This window comes from Bidens hawaiensis, unplaced genomic scaffold (genome assembly GCF_021521415.1).
Source record: "Bidens hawaiensis isolate Kalapana, Puna unplaced genomic scaffold, B.hawaiensis_p1.1 tig00003974_1, whole genome shotgun sequence".
NCBI lineage: Eukaryota > Viridiplantae > Streptophyta > Magnoliopsida > Asterales > Asteraceae > Bidens > Bidens hawaiensis.
The window spans coordinates 32,864-51,003 of NW_027491230.1; the positions used below are offsets into that span (position 1 = coordinate 32,864).

The 18,140-nt window shown below is 34.1% G+C and overlaps 2 protein-coding genes across 2 annotated transcripts; both read left to right on the forward strand.

Annotated features, from left to right (window-relative positions):
* Positions 1 to 2,627: 2,627 nt before the first annotated feature.
* LOC143624828 (alkaline ceramidase TOD1-like) lies at positions 2,628 to 5,230 on the forward strand. The gene is made up of 4 exons (XM_077095336.1): positions 2,628 to 2,871; positions 2,961 to 3,173; positions 3,415 to 3,975; positions 4,890 to 5,230. The coding sequence occupies exons 1-4, from the start codon at positions 2,628 to 2,630 to the stop codon at positions 5,228 to 5,230; spliced, it is 1,359 nt and encodes a 452-aa protein (XP_076951451.1).
* Positions 5,231 to 14,022: 8,792 nt separating this feature from the next.
* LOC143624832 (hydroxyproline O-galactosyltransferase GALT2-like) lies at positions 14,023 to 17,765 on the forward strand. The gene is made up of 7 exons (XM_077095339.1): positions 14,023 to 14,993; positions 15,913 to 16,145; positions 16,258 to 16,548; positions 16,612 to 16,740; positions 16,826 to 16,999; positions 17,084 to 17,191; positions 17,279 to 17,765. The coding sequence occupies exons 1-7, from the start codon at positions 14,120 to 14,122 to the stop codon at positions 17,483 to 17,485; spliced, it is 2,016 nt and encodes a 671-aa protein (XP_076951454.1). The 5' UTR covers positions 14,023 to 14,119; the 3' UTR covers positions 17,486 to 17,765.
* The last annotated feature ends 375 nt before the right edge of the window (positions 17,766 to 18,140 follow it).

The following is an 18,140-nucleotide window of genomic DNA, read 5'->3' on the forward strand; positions in this document are numbered from 1 at the left end:
TGGTGGTGGTGTACGAACTAGGGTAGTGAGTGGTGGTGGTAATGGTAGTGGACAGTGGTGAGTTATGGTGGTGGTGGACGATAGAGGTGGTGGTCGGTGGCGGACGGTGGTGGTGGCGAAAGGTGGGCAGTGGTGGACGATGGTGGTGGAGGATGGTGGGTTGTGGTGGTGGTGTACTATGGGTGTTAGTAGGTGATGGTGTATAACCCTTTGCAAACCTTAGAATATCTTAAAAGTTGATGGGCTGTCCACGTCTGCACCCAGAAGAGTTTGTGCAGACGTATTTTAATGAAACGATTCCAAAAAAACAAATAGTTTATAGATGGCAACGTCTGCGCATACATTTTTCAAAAACACAAGCAGCACTTTAGTTATTGTTATTTATTTTTCCATAACATTATGTATGTTAATTAATAATTATTAAATGTATATTTTAAAAAATTATATACATGACAGGCTCATCAGCTGGCTCAAGCTCATTAAGTGAAGCTTGGACTCGTTTATTAAACAAGCTTACTTTTAAGCTCGAGCTCGGGCTCAATTAAGCTCTACTCGATCAAGCTTTTTAACGAGTCGATCTCGAGTAGCTTGACTTAATTTGATTAATTGGTTCAGTTATTATATATACATATTAAAAAACCAAATTCTTCATCGCTCATTAAAATCACTATTCATGAAAGGTACAATTTCTTTTACATCATATACAACTTGTGTATGCACCGTGCTTTTAACATGTATCATGTAAAGGAAAAAAGGGATAAGAGTCACCATTCACCTAACAAAAGAGAAAGTAAACGTATAAGGAGAGGGTTCGATTTATTTTACGAGGGTTCACGTAACAGTTAATATAAGAAGTGTCGCTTACTAAATTACCTTATTATTGTATTTAAAATTTATGATTTTTTTCAGATTCGGGACTGTTCTTGAGTCTGTTTTCTGAGTTTTTGTTCAACCCGATAAACCTTTAATTTTAAAATATGAAATTGTTATATTTGATAGAGGCTAAGGCATGAATATCATATTTACATATGCACACCATAGTTTGTTTGTTTGAAGGAATCGTATTTATATTCTATATATGTCATCCTTAATACTAATGAGCTGCTTGTATTTTGCTTCTTATGATATGCGTTCTTTCTTAAGTTCGGTTATGTGATGACAAATCTTAGAAATACAATTTATGACCGATGAGATCCACTACAACGGATGTTAGGTGTTACTACACGTTCTTTGGGTTTTGGGTTTCTTTATGAGTAAAGATGAATACGCATCTTTATTTTAGCATAATAGCTTTTAAAAAATCTCAGATACTCGAAATCTGATTAACCCATCTCGAAAAAACCATAAAAGATTTGGGTCGTGTTGCAAGTCTAGACTAAAAAGTTGAAGCCCGAAAAACCAGACCGAAAAACCTGAAACCTGAATAACGCCCCTAGATAGAGAGGTTGCTTAAACTCCAAATATTCAATATAAAATAAAATTTCTTGTCTAACGTCCACGAGTAAGATTATCTCATTCCGTGCATAGAATATGTTCGACAAGTACATACCAGTGTGTAACTTCAACTTGGACCCAGATATGGGCCGTTTTGCTTGGGCTAATATTAAGAGTCTAGTTCTTTTAACATGATAACTATTTACCCGAAAGTTCACAAGACTCATTGATATTCCACAAACCAAAATATCAAGGCACATAATTGTTAGCAATTTATAATTGCAAAGTAAAAGTAACTCAAACACTCGTTATCATAATTTTTCTATTGGTCACACCTATATACTAATCCTATTACAATTAGAACATTTAACCAATTTAACTTATTTAACAACTTAGGTTCTTTCATATCCACCAACCACTGATTTGAGAACAAGGTTCAATATTACCAATAACATAATCAAATAAATCACTTGTTTTTATCAATTCACACCTTTAAAATGTTATTGAAAATAAGACAGGAATTTAATTTAATTTTAATTTGTGTGTATATATAACTTAGGGGCGACAACTATTGACACGACCCGAATCCGACAGAAAAAAAATGTTTTTAATCGACTAACACGAGTACACGGCACGTTTGAACAATGGGTCGTGTTCAAGTCGACCTATATAACAACGGATTGAGCCATTAACCCGTTTAACTATTAATACAAACTTTTATAATTAATTTTTTTTATTTGTGTTTTGTTCGTTTTACATTTTTCTTAATATACACTAGTAATTTTCAACTTATTTAAGTTATTAATAATTTTATAAAAAAATTTTAATATTACTCAGTTACTCTACTGACTCTAAATTATATCAATTTGTATTTATTTTATTTTTAAAAAGTTAATTAAACGGGTCGTGTTAGGATCAACCCGAATTTATATGTGTGCGGGTTAGAGTTGAAGTTTTTGACAAGAATATTAATATGGGTCGGGTTCGAGTTTCATATTTTAATCCATCAACCCGTCAACCCACAATCCGTTAATCTGTCAGCCCGACAACCGATTGACACCCCATGATGTTAACTTTAAAATATGCAAGTATATTATGTTGGTAGATGAGGTACAAGTACAAAACAAACACTTTGTAGCCTCATTACACAATGAATGGATGATGTTAACATTAGGATTTGATTTCATTGGAAAATGGGAAAACTTGTAACAACAACAGCAACAATACCTCTTCTCTTCCAATCCAAACTCCTCTGTTTCTCTCTCTCATATCTCTTCATCTCTCTCATCTTCACCTTATTCACCACTCTCAATTCCACCACCAAATGCCAATTCCAATTCCATTCCACTCTCTTCGATTACCCTCAATCTTACAACCCACACAAACACCCCATTCCCACCCTTCATTCCTCTTGCAATTCCCTTGTTTTCTTCTCAGGTACATAATAACAATCCATTCATTATTTAATTATTTAATTCCATTCATTTTATTTATTTATTTTTTAATGTAATTGCTTTGATTTTCAGATTATGGGGTTGTTTTGAGTGAAATTCAACGGCTTGTGGGTGATGATTCTTTGTGGGATTTGAATAGTTTGAAGTATGAACAGGGGAATGGGAATGGTGATTCTTTTGGAAGGAATTATAGTACGCGTAAACGCCTTTCGTATTTCGATTATGGAGATGGTGGAAGTGAAATCCCTTGTGGGTTCTTTAAGGAATTTCCCATTAGTGATTATGGTTAGTGAATTTTTGAATATTTGATCGAATTCATCGTCGAATTTTGTTTCTTGTGAACATGTTTTTGGCTTGATTCGGTTTACTTTGTAATGTACGTTAAATGGTTTTCAAAATAAAAAAAAAACGTAGTTTGTTGAATATTTCAATACTCAGGAAAATGCTGTTAAAGTGTATTATGTGGTTCTCATATTTTTTTTTATTTAAAACTGGTTATGTATTAAACGTTTATGATGGTTTACAGATAGAATGACGATGGAAAAATGCTATGGAGTGGTGGTGGTTTCGGCTATATTTGGAGACCATGACAAAATTCGTCATCCGAAGGGCCTAGGACATAAAACCTTAGACAATGTATGTTTCTACATGTTTGTAGACGAGGTCACGTTAGAACAACTACGTTATCATAACATACTCTCGAACAAAACCAAAGATAATAGAGTCGGGGCGTGGAGAATTGTGAAAGTTTCTAGTGAAGAACTATACGAAAATCCGGCTATGAATGGCATAGTCCCAAAATACTTAATTCATAGGCTATTTCCAAACTCGAAATATAGTATTTGGGTTGATGCAAAGATGCAATTGGTGGCCGATCCGTTGATATTGCTTCATTCGCTTTTGATAGTCAAAGGCGCGGATATGGCTATATCTAAGCATCCATTGTATGTTCATACAATGGAAGAGGTTATAGCGACTGCTAGGTGGAAAAAATGGTGGGATGTTGATTCGTTGCGGATTCAGATTGAGACGTATTGTGAAAATGGATTGCGACCGTGGTCGCCGAAGAAACACCCCTACCCGTCAGGTAATGTATACATAATTACATACTTTCCCAAATGAAATAAACGTATGTATATAATTTATACGTTATTAAACATATTAAAAAAAATGGTGTATGTATAATGAAATGTAACATATAACAAATTAAGAAACAACCATGCAAGTAATGACAAAGATAAAAGTAGTCTTAACTTGAAAGCTACTTCATAATGATTTGACATAAATAATATTAAATAAAGTGCATTCTTTATCAAGGATATATATTACACTCAAAGTATTGGTGTAAGATAAATTTTTTAATATAATAATTTTAGTTTTTAGATAATTTTTATATTAAATCTCTAAATATTTTTGTATTTTCTGATGATTTTGAGTTACACTTATTCAATTACTCCTCAAGAATCGTTCTGTTAGTTTTTTTCTGTTTCTTAGTGTATATATTTTTTTCTTATTTCATTTTTAAAACTTATTAAGCTAAATGTGTCAAAACTAACAAAATAAAAATCATAAATGTTTTCTAGAATTTACAAACTTTTATGACAATAGAAACAGAAAAAAGGTAGTTGAAGCTTCTACAAAAAGTCTCCATGAAACAGAGAAAAGTGTCGTTATTCATTTATCACACTTGTACTTTATGCAAGTCCCATTGATACACCTATATCTATTTATTATTTATTGTTAAGTTATTACTATTATATTATATAACATGGTATATATCTTTTATAGTTTACGTACACTTCACTTTATGCATGTTATTTTACTAAATGCATGGTCCCATTCCACACAAGAATCTTGTTACCCTATGTCACTTTTTTTTATTCATAGTTAACCTAAAAAAAATAGTAATAAACCTCTAAAATAGGCAAAACTTTTATAATACACATTTAACATTTTGAATGTTGTAGAATAACCGTTTCGACGATATGATTATTTTGGCAGACGTTCCAGACAGTGCGATAATCTTAAGGAAGCATGGGGTGGCTAGCAATCTATTTTCATGTCTTCTGTTTAATGAGCTAGAAGCGTTCAACCCAAGAGACCAACTACCTTTTGCATATGTGAGGGACCTAATGAAGCCAAAGATTAAGCTCAATATGTTCGATGTTGAAGTATTTGAACATGTGGCGTCAGAGTATAGACATAACATTAAACATGAAGGGTCTGTAAAGACCCAACCGACTAGAACCAAGAGAGCTAGCCCTGATTTACTCGCTAATGGTTCTAGTTGTACCAAATGTGATAGTTACTTAGCAGAAATGTGGGGCGAACCTCAAGATTGATGGTGTTTGTGGTTCACGGACCATGGCTAGCGGTGTTTAACCATTTTCTACAACCAAGCCGCAAAATAAACAAATCATATTATTTATTATGATGAATTTTGCCTTGTATTTATTTATTTTGTAGCTTGGTTGTAGAATCAAGATTTGAGTTTTTATTCTTTCTTAATTTTGTGGTAGTTTTAGAGTATGTAATTGCATATGTATATTAAAAGTATTCATTAAGTTGATTTTTTTTTTTACCTTTTGTTATTAATTTATAATTGTACATGAATACTTTCTAAAAATTATGTTTCACTTAATTATATGTATATATAGGGGGTGTGAGATTCCTTATTTTACCTTCTTATAACTTTTTATTAAGTTAATAAGTTACAAAAGTGTAACTTATAGAACTTTTCCTCTCACAACATAAGCAATCCCACACACCCCCATAATATACGAGTTGAAGATTAATTCACTGAGTAGAAAAAAACCAAAAAAGTAAAATATTGACATGATAGAGATAAGGTTATAGAAAGTGTGCCTATGAGATATGAGGTAGAAGAAAATCGTAAAATAAAACGTACAAACACATATATAAGATCCGAATGACATGCCCGTCCATATCCGACATACCATAATCGTCTAAATTCCAAATTCATTGTCATATTTCTACGAGTAATTATAGGATGAAAACTTTTAACTTCCCTCCAGATGAATCATGCCCCATCCGTAAAAAAAACTTGTTTGGATAGATTTGGTGAGCATGTCCTCTACTGTAAGGAATTGCCGGGATTCAAGTATCGTCATAACTGGGTTAGAGATGTCTTATGGGATGTGCTTAGGCGTGCCAAGATCTAAGCCAAGAAAGAAGCACATGTTAGCTATGAAGGTTGCTAGGGCCGTCTCTGAGGATTTAAATACCTCGGCCGAGTTAAAATAAAAAGGCCCATATATATAAGCTAATTTTTGTAAATGACAATTAACGTTATAAAAATAAACATAGAAAAATATAGTATATTGTAATAACTATAACTAACCGTTAACTGATGATTCGTGAAGCTCCTATAGCAAAAATCTAATTTTCTCTTTTACATCTTTTAACACCGATGGTTATTTTAGAGACATAATTGATTAATTGATTGCAAAAAGTTTAAGAGAAAATAATCAAAATAAAATAGTCTATATTCTTTAACTTTGTCATACTATTATTTTTTTTCTCAACCAATTACTCAACATATTGTAAGCACTGAGCACAAGGATTATCAAATAACATTGCCATTTTTTAATAAAATCAAATAACTATATAACTAAATTTTAAATAACATTGTCATTCAAAAAAAGTTTCTTAATGACATTAAGTAATAGCTAATTAAACTACAACCCAAAAATATCTAAATGCTTTAATTATAATCAAATAGTAAAAATAATTACAAAACAAAAAACTCTAACCACACATTTTGAAACGTACTATGGTTATGTTTCTAGTTAATATAGATATCTTTTAAAAAACACACAAAAAAAGAGGAAAAAAAAGAAAAACCAAATATCAGTTCACAAATTAACTTTTAACTTCTCGCTAAGCTTTTGATGAATTACACAAATACCCCTACCATCATCTTCCTCACCCCCATTCTTTCTTCACAAGTGTTTTTGGTTAGTGCCATGGACCAAAAAAGAATCACTAAACTTTCTCATCAATTGCCATCTAGGGTCAAAACTACAAATTAAATCAGAAAAAATATACATAATATCAGCAATTTTTGAAAATTTTGTGCCCCGGCCGGCCGCCCACATTGCACACTTTCCCGGCCGGCCCTGAAGGTTGCTAAGCATGAGGCAACGTGTTTGGAGAATCAGCACGTGTTCATTCCATTTGCCTTCGACACATTTGGATCCCTAGCTTCCGAGGCGATTCGCTTCTTGGAGCGGGTGCAGAAGGTGATCCACAGTGACTCGCAGAGCCCGAGGAACCAATGATTTAGAGTTTGATGATAAAAAGGTTTCACAAATAACTAAGATGTTATAACCCGGTTTAAAAGTTATCTGGGTTTGGTAAGACCCAAGACCCGCTTATTTTTTTAACTATAAAATTGTTTCTTAATTATAAAAAAATCATATAATAATTTTTAGTATATCCTATTTTATAGGATTTTCACATCAATAATTTGGTGTGAATAATTTTAATTTAGTGAGATGTTATAACCCGTTTAAGGAATATCTGGGTTTGGTAAGACCCATACCCGTTAATTCAGGTCAAATGCATGAGAACCCCCCATTTAAAAATCAAGCAAATCTGATGACTCCAAAAAAAGAGGGAGCGACCACATCGCGACACGTAGAATTTTTATATTTTCGTTTATATATATTATAGACTAGTCTATCTACCCGTGTGTCACACGGGTTGTGTATAGTAACGTATCAGCCCATAAGAATCAAAACTTTGTTTTTAGTCGGATTGGGTTTGCTATCCAAAAGGGGGTTGCGGCGCAGCTTGTTGCCCGCTTACCTGCCACTTCGTTTTAAATCGTTTGGATGTTTCTATGAAATATAAAAGGAGCGTTATAATTTTAAAAATCAAATAAAAATGTAACCAAATAACTTAAATATGCAAACACAGTCAAAGGTAAATATACATAAAGATGTTTTAAAAATGTTACAAAATATTCAAATGAGATGTCAACTACTTGGTACGAAAAATCAGCATCTTTGCAAAAATGTCCGAGTTGGCATTTGAGATCCCCCATTACTTGATATGAGCCTCTTTGCAACCTTGGCCAATACAAAGTTTGAACATAATTTAGTTCAGCTAAAAAGCTTCCCATCTTTAGTCAATGATAAGACCAAATTGGTACCAAAGCGGGGCCAAATTTGTAAAAAAAATCGCCAAAAAAAAATCATTTTAGTCTAGCAAAGTTACAAAATGCTTGTATTATACAGTTAGATAAACTAACTATTTCTTGTAAAGCCACATCCAGTGAGATGACATTTAAGAAAACAAAGTCAAATACTAAATAAGAAGTACACAATTATGTTAGACAAATAGACCCGACCCATAACCAATTTAGAAAATAATTGAAAAATTACAATAGTAGATTGATTTGAGTTATGTTATGTTATATCTCATATACGTGAAGTAAAAAGAACTTAGAAAAGGCAACAGGCGAAGCAGGTCTAATAGGTTGACAATCACTCAAAAGAGTATTTTAAGATATAATATATAGGGTTTGGATCAAATACAAATGAAATTAACGTGTTAAACGTGAGAATCAAGTATAGTAATTATATATACAAATAGAGTAATTAGAAAAAAAATATGTGTTTTGACTTTGTAGTCCTTTACAACTGGTTTTAGATGTCAAAGTATTTTGAATAAAAAAAGTTTATAATACAATGAATATATTTAGCTTTAAAAATGAACAACTTAGCAATTTAGTATAAAGCAATGTATTCTAGACATGATACATATTGAAAATAAGTCTTTTTAATGGTTAAATAAACATTTTTTACCTTTTCGGAGACCATGAGAACCAATGATAAGTATAGCCGAGAGCTTCACACCTGTCTTCCATGAGATAAGAATTTGGTTGTTGTGAACCCCTACAAAATAAATTAAACAAATGCAAATTCATCCTAGAATTTAGAATGTACGCCAAATTGTCAAAGGTTAAACTTGATGAAATAAAAGGTTAGTGAAGTACATTTAATCCATGTCTTCCGTGAGTTGAACATTTGGTTGTGAAATCTTACAACAACAAAAAAAAAAATAAGAAGCAATTTAAGTTAAACTTGTGATGCGAGTTAAAGACAAAAATAAAAAAAAAATCAAGTAAAAGGCTTGTGAGTTACAGGTCTTCCATGAGTTGAAATTTGGTTGTTGTGAATCCTTGAAAAAAAATCAAACCAATTAAAAGTCATGATGGGAATTAAAAGATATGGCAAAACTTAAGTATAAGAAGTTAAAGGTTTGTGACCTACATTTCACCCATATCTTCGAGGAGATGAGCATTTAGTTGTCCTCAAACCTAGAGAAAAAGCGAAACCAATGAAACTAATGAAGCATCAAAGTAATCATAGTAATGTTTCTAACCCATCATTAACAAACTAAGCACACCTTAAAACTTTTAAAACACGTTCGGACCTAACCTAAAGAAATTGACACGAGTCACCAACCGTAAAACAATTTTCTTAGAAAAAAAACTTCCAACCTTCAATGACATGCATATTATAGCAATACAAATAATTAATATCGATTGTTTTCACAAAGTATTATCACAAAGTTAATGATAAAAAGAAAAAAAGATTATTGTTTCCTTTTGTACATGCCATTCTTTTCATACAAATCTGAAGTGAAGGAAAACTGACAAATGAATTTGTGATGTGCTAAGGATTAGATAAATACAATTAATAAAAATATAATTTAAATACAAAGTTGTAGATTTAAAGGATCGTATTAAAAAAATCTTACAAAACGTTTCGACGGTTTCATGTGGGCTATGAATGAAAAAACACATGAATCTGGGGAGTGAACTGCAAAAGACCAATGAGATGCAACATGGACATCACTGTGACCAGAAACATGTTGGATTTGAAGCAGGTTTTTCAAGGCGTCTAAGTCCACATGCTTTTCTTCCATATCTAATATCATTATTTATATCATACACTTGTAAGTTAACATTTTAAAAGCTCAAAACTAAACCCAAAAAAATGAAGCAAGTTAAATAAAAGAGTTTTTTTAGAGAACATGATCAAAGAAACTTTTAAGTATGACAAGTGAATCAGATTTACATTTTTGCACAACCAATACACAAAAGAAAGCAATATACATAAAGGAGTCATCAGTTAAAAAAAGCCTAGAATTATTAATTAATTTCCATTATCGATGATACTTTTACAAAAGCAAATTAAGCTACTATAATCAATGATACTCTAAAAATACCCCAAATAATGAAATGCATTGTTACAAAATCCAACTAATGATAATAATGTATAACATTAAAACATGAAAGAAAAAAACTACAAATAATGAACAGATTAACAAATAAATATAAAGTGTCCTAGAATGATGCCTTAGATAATTTGAATGACTATTTCAATAAAAACCAAAAATCAAAACCAACAAATACAATATGATGCACATGCCACAAGCCCGTAAAACATGACAAATGAATCGAATCGGTAAAGAAGACTTTGTAACGCTTTACACAGTGTAAAAGACTTAAAGACACAACATGTAAATCCACGAGTTTCTTACCATTCATCTCGTGTATTTTCATGTTACCGAAACCAAGACATAACTCGGCCATGTAGAACATGGAAATGACAATGTGCAAAGCTTAAACATGTTGTCTCTTTCTTGGACAAAACTGTGTTCATAAATATCATGATTGATAGTTAAACTCTTAAGCCAAAATTTTTCATATTCTAATATGTATGGACGATAAAAACCTATTTTTGTTACGGATAGTAACCAAATGTGTATTTGACGGGTCAGTGTCAACAAAATGTTCATCTGACCAACTAATTCCTAAAGTGTCTACTCTACAACTCGTCAACCCAATCACTTGTTAATCATTACTTGTTAGGATTTTAACAACAAGATTTTGCGACCCGTCAGTAAACAATATGATCACTATTTTTTATTATTATTTTTTTTAATCTTAAGCCAACGAAATTGTTTAGGCATCCGATCGACAAGATTATTTTGGCGTCTGACAGATTTATATTGGCTTCTGACGAGATTCATTCTTGCTTCCAACGATATTATTTTGTCCTCTGACAATATTAATTAGCTTTCGTTAATATTTTTTTTGGATAAATTGTAGAATTTGATTGGTTAAATAATCCATCAAGTAATTATTAAAAGGTGATAAGGTAGACGAGTTTCAGAACAAACATTTTATCGACGCATACCCGTCAAAACGAAAATAACTCTTTTTTGGTATATTGGTTTTATTAATCTCAACTAACGGATTAGCTGCTAACAATCCCATCTTTTAACGTATTGTTCCAAACAGTCCGCAACTAATAGAATTCTAACGCCGTTACTTACAGGTAGCCGGAAAAATCACATTTTTTGTCGGAAAACTCAACATGAACACGCCACCACCACTAACTTACTCACTACCAACCAAACACCACCAGTTGAGCACCACAAACTGATTTCAACAATGGTTATAGGGTTCTAACGACCTCAATAAATGAGATTTTTAATTAGAAAAAAGGTTTCTAAAGGCCCGATCCAAAGTTACAAAGATGTTTAGAACGAAAATGTTGAGTTTCCCTGGAAAAAAATGTGAGTTTTACGTAAAAAACTTTTTTTCCGGCAACCTGCAACTAACGTCGTTATAATTCTATTAGTCGCGGACCGTTGAGAACAAATAATTAAATATGTTAAAAGATGGACAGAATTACATAAATTGTCCTTTATGTTTGTAGTGAATTTCATTGCTTGTCATTTATCTTTAAAAGTAACATGTTTTATCCTTTACGTTTTCAAATTCTACAACGTTTGTTCTTTTACCATAACTCAGTTAGTTTTTATCGTTAAGTCAAGTCATCTGCAAAGCACAAATTGGTCTTTCTACCTATTTATATATATATAGGTATATATATAAGATTAAATACTTACACGCTCTCTCTCTCTCTCTCTCTCTCATCAGTTCTTCTCCAATACACCAATCACCACCTTCACCAACCACCCTAACACCATATCTGCCGTCACCAACCTCCGACGACCACCATTACCACCTACAAACACCACCACACCATCGCATGTCACCCTCACAGCACCCCTTAAACTTTGTTATCACCAACCTCCAACGTCACTCCACAACTTGTCCCAACCCCACCTGATAATCAAATGAGAAAAAAAGTTGGATTCGTGTACCCTTTTGTCTGAACTGTAGAATCCGACCTGTTAGGGATCAGATTAGTAAACTCTGAAGAAATCCCCAGTTTCTAGGGTTGGCGGCAGGTCCAGCCTTCGTTTCTAATCCTCCCGGAGGCTGCCGTCGATACACACGCTCGCCGTCTGCTGCCCTGGCCTTGTTCACCCCGGTGTGCTCCTCGAGGATTCAGATTTTGTATTGGAGTGTGACCTAGGTCCATATGAGAATTATCTTATTCAAACAGGTGAGAATTCTATCCTCCTTGTTCAACCACTGCCTATGGTGATGATATGATTAAGACGCATGTTGATAATACCTGGTCTTTGTATGACGATTTGTATTTGGAATTTGGATATTGTTTATAACAATGTTTCAAAAGCTCAAGATGATATTTCTGATGAAGATGAAAGAATTGTTGCTATTGATGTTGTTGCAACAACTTCTAATATTCTGGTTCTAGAGTTTCAGGCGGCGGTAGTGGTTGGCGGAGATTGGCTGGTAGCAGGTAGTGGTGTGGGGGTGGGTGGCGGTGGTGGTGGGTGGGTGACAGTGGTAGATAATACTCTGAGAGAGAGAGAGAGAGATTCTTTTTAGTTTTAATTCATAAAATGTTTTTTTAAATAAACGGGTAAAATGACATATTTGCCCTCATGTGCCTTGCACATGACTTGACTTAACGATAAAAACTAACTGAGTTAGGGTAAAGGGACAAACGTTGTAGAATTTGAAAACGTAAAGGATAAAATATGTTACTTTTAAAAATAAAGAACAAGCAATGAAATTCACTACAAACATAAGGGACAATTTATGTAATTTTGTCGACCATTAACAACCAATATTGTTGGCTTGCAACAATGATAATAGATGATTAACAAAAATGGCACTTTTTTTTCATTTCAAGTAAACTGCGGTTTTCGTTCTTATGGTTTGTCCAAATATGCGGTTCTAGTCCAGTAATTTTAAATTTATGCTTTTCTTCCATGTGGTTTCATTTCACTTGCAATTAAATCCGATCTCACTAACACTGTTAAGTCTAGTCGTTAAACTAATCAGCGTGCCCCTCACGTTAGGGGTAGTTTTGTCATTATTCTTCCAAATACACCCCAACCCACGTGAGAGGGCTTGCGAATTATGACTGAGGATTATTTGGGAAGAAAAAAAGACAAAACTGCCTCTCACGTGATGGGCACACTATTGGGTTTATCGACAAAATTTAATGAGGTTAGTGTAGTCAGGATTAATTGCAAGTGAAATAAAACCACATTGACGAAATCACAAATTTGAAACTATTTGACTAAAAGCAAGATATTTAATTAAGACGAAAACCAAAGGTTAACCCTTACATTTTTAGTAACAACTGCTCCTTCCATTCCACTAGACGTGGGCAAATAAACCGGTTAACCGAACCGAACCGGTTTGAAACGGATTATGTAGAAAAAGCTTTGGAACCGATTGAAACTGTCGGTTTGGAACCGGTTTGTAATTTTCTCCATCAAAACCAGTTCCAAACCGTTTGACTGAACCGAAACCGGCCATAACCGGTCAAAACCCGAATCAAAACTGGTAAAAAACCGAACCGAAACCGATCATAACATTGTAAAAAACCGGTTTCAATTCGAACCGAAACCGATCATAAACTGGTTTTAACTTTCATTGACCAAACCGAACCGGTTTTAACTCAAAGCGGTTTGTGCACCTCTGCATTCCACCATCAGCTGCCCAAAACAATACAATTAATTATCAATCATCATGTCTACTCATGACATTCATTCCCACCTTTTATCACGTTCACTCCACTCTCTTTCTTTTCGATCTCTCTAAATAAACTGTCATTAATCTCTTCTCATTCTTCACATTCAAATCATTCAATTTACAGGTAACTAGCACTACATCTTATGCTGCAATCACATCTAATCTGTTCATCTCACGTCTCATATTATCCAATTAAATCGCTTTAGCTTACCGAATTAGGGCTCAATATGTTCTCTTCAATAATAATAATATTAATAACATCTATTAAATGAGAATGAAGAGGTCGCGGAGTGAAGTGTTTGGATTAAGGAGGTTAAAACTGCCTCATGTTTTGTTAGGTTTAGCTGCATTGTATTTGATTTTTGTTTGCTTTAAGTTCTCTGCATATTTTGAGGCTTCAAATAGTGATAATGATAATGATGAAGTAGTCAGTAAGCTTCGGTTAGAAGTGAGTGATTCGTCGATTAGATCTGCGTATAGCGAGGCATTAGAAGAGGAAAATGGATTAGGATTAGAAAATGAGATCCGATTTGATACAGTTAGTCGAGAGGAGAAGGATGATGGTTTGCCTCCTCTTGATGTTCGATACGGGCGGTTGACTGGGAATGTTTTGAGGCAGAGGCGTAGGAGAAACGATATGTCGGGATTGGAGAAGATGGCGGATGAGGCGTGGAGTTTAGGGATAAAGGCGTGGGAAGAGGTTGGTAATTTTAGTGAGGAAGGTAGTAAGTTGTCTTCTGTAGTTGAAGGGAAACAAGAACGGTGTCCACTATGGGTGTCGATTAGTGGTGAAGAGTTAACGAAAGGGGATCGGATGATGTTTCTTCCGTGTGGTTTAGCTGCAGGGTCGTCTGTAACGGTGGTGGGGACGCCTCGTTATGGGCATAAAGAATATGTTGCACAGCTTGCGAGAACAAGGGGTGCTGATCCGATGGTTTTGGTTTCTCAGTTTAAGGTTGAGTTGCAGGGGTTAAAAGCTGTGGTTGGAGAAGATCCGCCAAAGATTTTGCATTTGAATCCTCGGTTGAGAGGCGATTGGAGTCATCAACCGGTTATTGAACATAATACGTGTTACAGGATGCAATGGGGAGCGGCTCAGAGGTGTGATGGGTTGCCGTCAAAGGGCGATGATGACATGCTTGGTAAGCATATTGCTATGGTTATTGGCTTGTTATATGTTGTCTTCTTTCTTTGAATACTAAATTACTAATTAGCCACTTTTAGGCTTAGCTCATTGCTACCATTATTGTGGTTTTATCAAGAAACTGTAACTCATCAGGATGATTGGCATGTCATTGCCCTTTATATTCTCCACATATTTGCACTCATGTGCCAAGATAATTGTTTTGCGTTTGATTCTTTGAGATTACAAATTATCTGATTTATGTGGCCAGTATATTAGGATATAAGTTGAAAGTTAGTTGGTTGTTGAGTTGCCCAAAAGCAGGGTTACTGGAATTGAATCTTGTTTGAGTGAACTTACATGAAATACATGCTGCAATTATGTGTTCAAGTGTCCAACAAGTTTATGAGATTTCCATCTTGAAGTATGTTGAATGCTAAGTGCTTTTTTATTAACGTTTACAGTGCATATAGATATCATATGAATAATATAACCTTGTAAGGTAGACAGGTAGTCTATTGCTTCTGACATAGTTTGGCGAAAACGAGAATCAGTTGATCAAATGCAAACATGAATATGTTTAGTATATAAGATATTAAGATAAGCTAGTTGGACAACCTCCTATATCTGAAAGGCTTTATTTTGACAACAACAAAAAAATTCAAGATTTATAGATATAAAAGATCTGTTACTTCTTAGAATGATATTTCAAGACATTCATACGTTGATGGGCAAATTTTCAGAACTCGCTCATCTTACCGTTAGTTATTTTCTGATACAAGGCTGGAGCTTTCATGGTAGCAGTTTGGAATATCAGTAACTTACGGATGTCATTATGTAGAAAATTAAGCATATGGCATTGCTAGAGTTCATTTTTAAATGATGATGTCATTTTCATTATTCTGGTTAACTGGTATTTAATGTACCATATTTGACAATTGATGGATTTCCAAGATGTGAAAAATGGATGCGTAATGATGCTGTGGATTCAAAAGAATCACGAACATCATCATGGTTCAAAAGGTTTATAGGACGGGCACAGAAACACGAAGTGACATGGCCATTTCCTTTTGTGGAAGGTAAATTATTTGTGCTGACCATACGTGCTGGAGCTGATGGATACCAAATAAATGTCGGAGGCCGCCATGTCACCTCCTTCCCATACCGTACAGTATGTTATGTTAATCCAGTTTCATAATATTTTTTTAACATGCTTATTCAACCAACTACATTCATCTGTAACCATCAATTGATTATTGATGTAACATATATGTTTACTACAGGGGTATACACTTGAGGATGCAACAGGATTAGCAGTTAAAGGTGATGTAGATGTGCATTCTGTTTATGCCACATCACTCCCAACTTCTCACCCGAGCTTCTCGCCACAAAGGGTAATAGAAATGTCTGAAAAATGGAAAGCTAAACCTTTGCCACGTCATCGTACACGAGTCTTCATTGGGATTTTATTTGCTACAAATCACTTCGCTGAGCGTATGGCCATTAGGAAAACATGGATGCAGTCTTCAGCAGTTAAATCCTCAGATGTTGTTGTTCGGTTCTTTGTCGCACTGGTAAGAAATCAAAAGTTTTTCCTTTTTAATTAAATTAAATTGAAAGTTAGTTTTAAATTGCAGTCTCCAAGGAAGGAGCAAAATGCAGTTTTAAAAAAGGAAGCTGCTTACTTTGGTGATATTGTGGTTTTAACATTTATGGACAATTATGAGCTCGTGGTGCTTAAAACTATAGCCATCTGCGAATATGCGGTAACTATTATGAAACCCTTCTTCTGTAGTTATAAACCGACCTTTACATTCATTTTATTTACACCCCTGCCACTTGAAATTGCAGATTCAAAATGTGCGTGCTTCGTATGTGATGAAATGTGATGACGACACTTTTACACGGGTGGATACCGTATTGAAAGAACTTAACAAAGTTCCACATCAGCAGTCTCTTTATATGGGAAATCATAATCTCTTTCACAGACCTCTCAGACATGGCAAATGGGCTGTCAGTTTCGAGGTCCGGTAACATCAAATAGTTAGTTAAAATTACAGTTTTGTCCAATTTGAAATGAGTTTTTAGTTTTGCATCTTAATGTTGCAGGAATGGCCAGAAGCAGTATATCCACCTTATGCAAATGGACCAGGATATATAATTTCCTTTGATATAGCCAAGTTCATTATATCTCAACACGCGAAAAGAAAGCTCAGGGTCTGTTATATAACTTACACACCCTCTGTATTTCTGATTTTGAATAATCCCATCTGACTCGTTTCCTTTATGTGATCCGTTTGACAGATATTTAAAATGGAAGACGTGAGCATGGGAATGTGGGTTGAGCAATTCAACAGCACGATCCCAGTCCAATACTCTCACCATGCTAGGTTTTATCAGTACGGGTGTATGGATAATTATTACACGGCGCATTACCAATCACCGAGACAGATGGTCTGTTTGTGGGATAATTTAGCAAGAGGACGGCCTCGATGCTGTAACTTTAGATGAGAAAAGAAGTCAGTAATTGGTGTGCGGGTTTTTTTGTTTTTGTTATTGGTTTTGGTTTATATGTATCATGGTTTTGTTGTGATACCCTTGTGAAAACTTCTGTAACACGGAACTGTAGACCGTGGTCAGTATGGTCGTGATTCGTGATTGATGTTTGGGCCATTGGGTTTTGAGTATGTGCTAATGTGCCCTTTAGGTTGAGATTGAGAGTGTAAGCTTGGATGTACAATTAAATTGTATAGAACTGATTTTGCATCTTTATGTTTTTAACACTAACTGAGACTATTTATTATCAAAATTTTGATAAATATTCAGGCGGTAATTATCAAAGGCATACAAGTTACAACATGAACGTAACATAAGTATTACAGTTATTTATACCCCAAACCCATGCACCGCATCTTTACCAGAAGGTTAACCTTTGGTATCAAGCTTCAACTTCTTTGGAGTCTTTCATGATTTTAACCAATTTTAGAATATCTAGACAAATAGAAGCTCATATAAGTACCAAATTGGTCAAGTGATAGCTAAACAAGTCAAACTTGTTGAGTCACTTCACCTACAGAAAACAACCAGATGCAATAAACATAAATGACAAGAGTAAAGCTGAAACAAAATTAATAAAAATACCAAAATATTTTGATGCAATGTAACA

Excerpts from the sequence above, each read along its gene's own strand:
- LOC143624832 (XM_077095339.1), top strand. The coding sequence starts at position 14,120 with ATGAGAATGAAGAGGTCGCGGAGTGAAGTGTTTGGATTAAGGAGGTTA. Across the intron at positions 16,549-16,611 it reads TTCGGTTCTTTGTCGCACTG|TCTCCAAGGAAGGAGCAAAA; the intron begins GTAAGAAATCAA and ends TTTAAATTGCAG. Across the intron at positions 17,192-17,278 it reads ACGCGAAAAGAAAGCTCAGG|ATATTTAAAATGGAAGACGT; the intron begins GTCTGTTATATA and ends TCCGTTTGACAG.
- LOC143624828 (XM_077095336.1), top strand. The coding sequence starts at position 2,628 with ATGGGAAAACTTGTAACAACAACAGCAACAATACCTCTTCTCTTCCAA. Across the intron at positions 3,174-3,414 it reads ATTTCCCATTAGTGATTATG|ATAGAATGACGATGGAAAAA; the intron begins GTTAGTGAATTT and ends GATGGTTTACAG. Across the intron at positions 3,976-4,889 it reads GAAACACCCCTACCCGTCAG|ACGTTCCAGACAGTGCGATA; the intron begins GTAATGTATACA and ends TTATTTTGGCAG.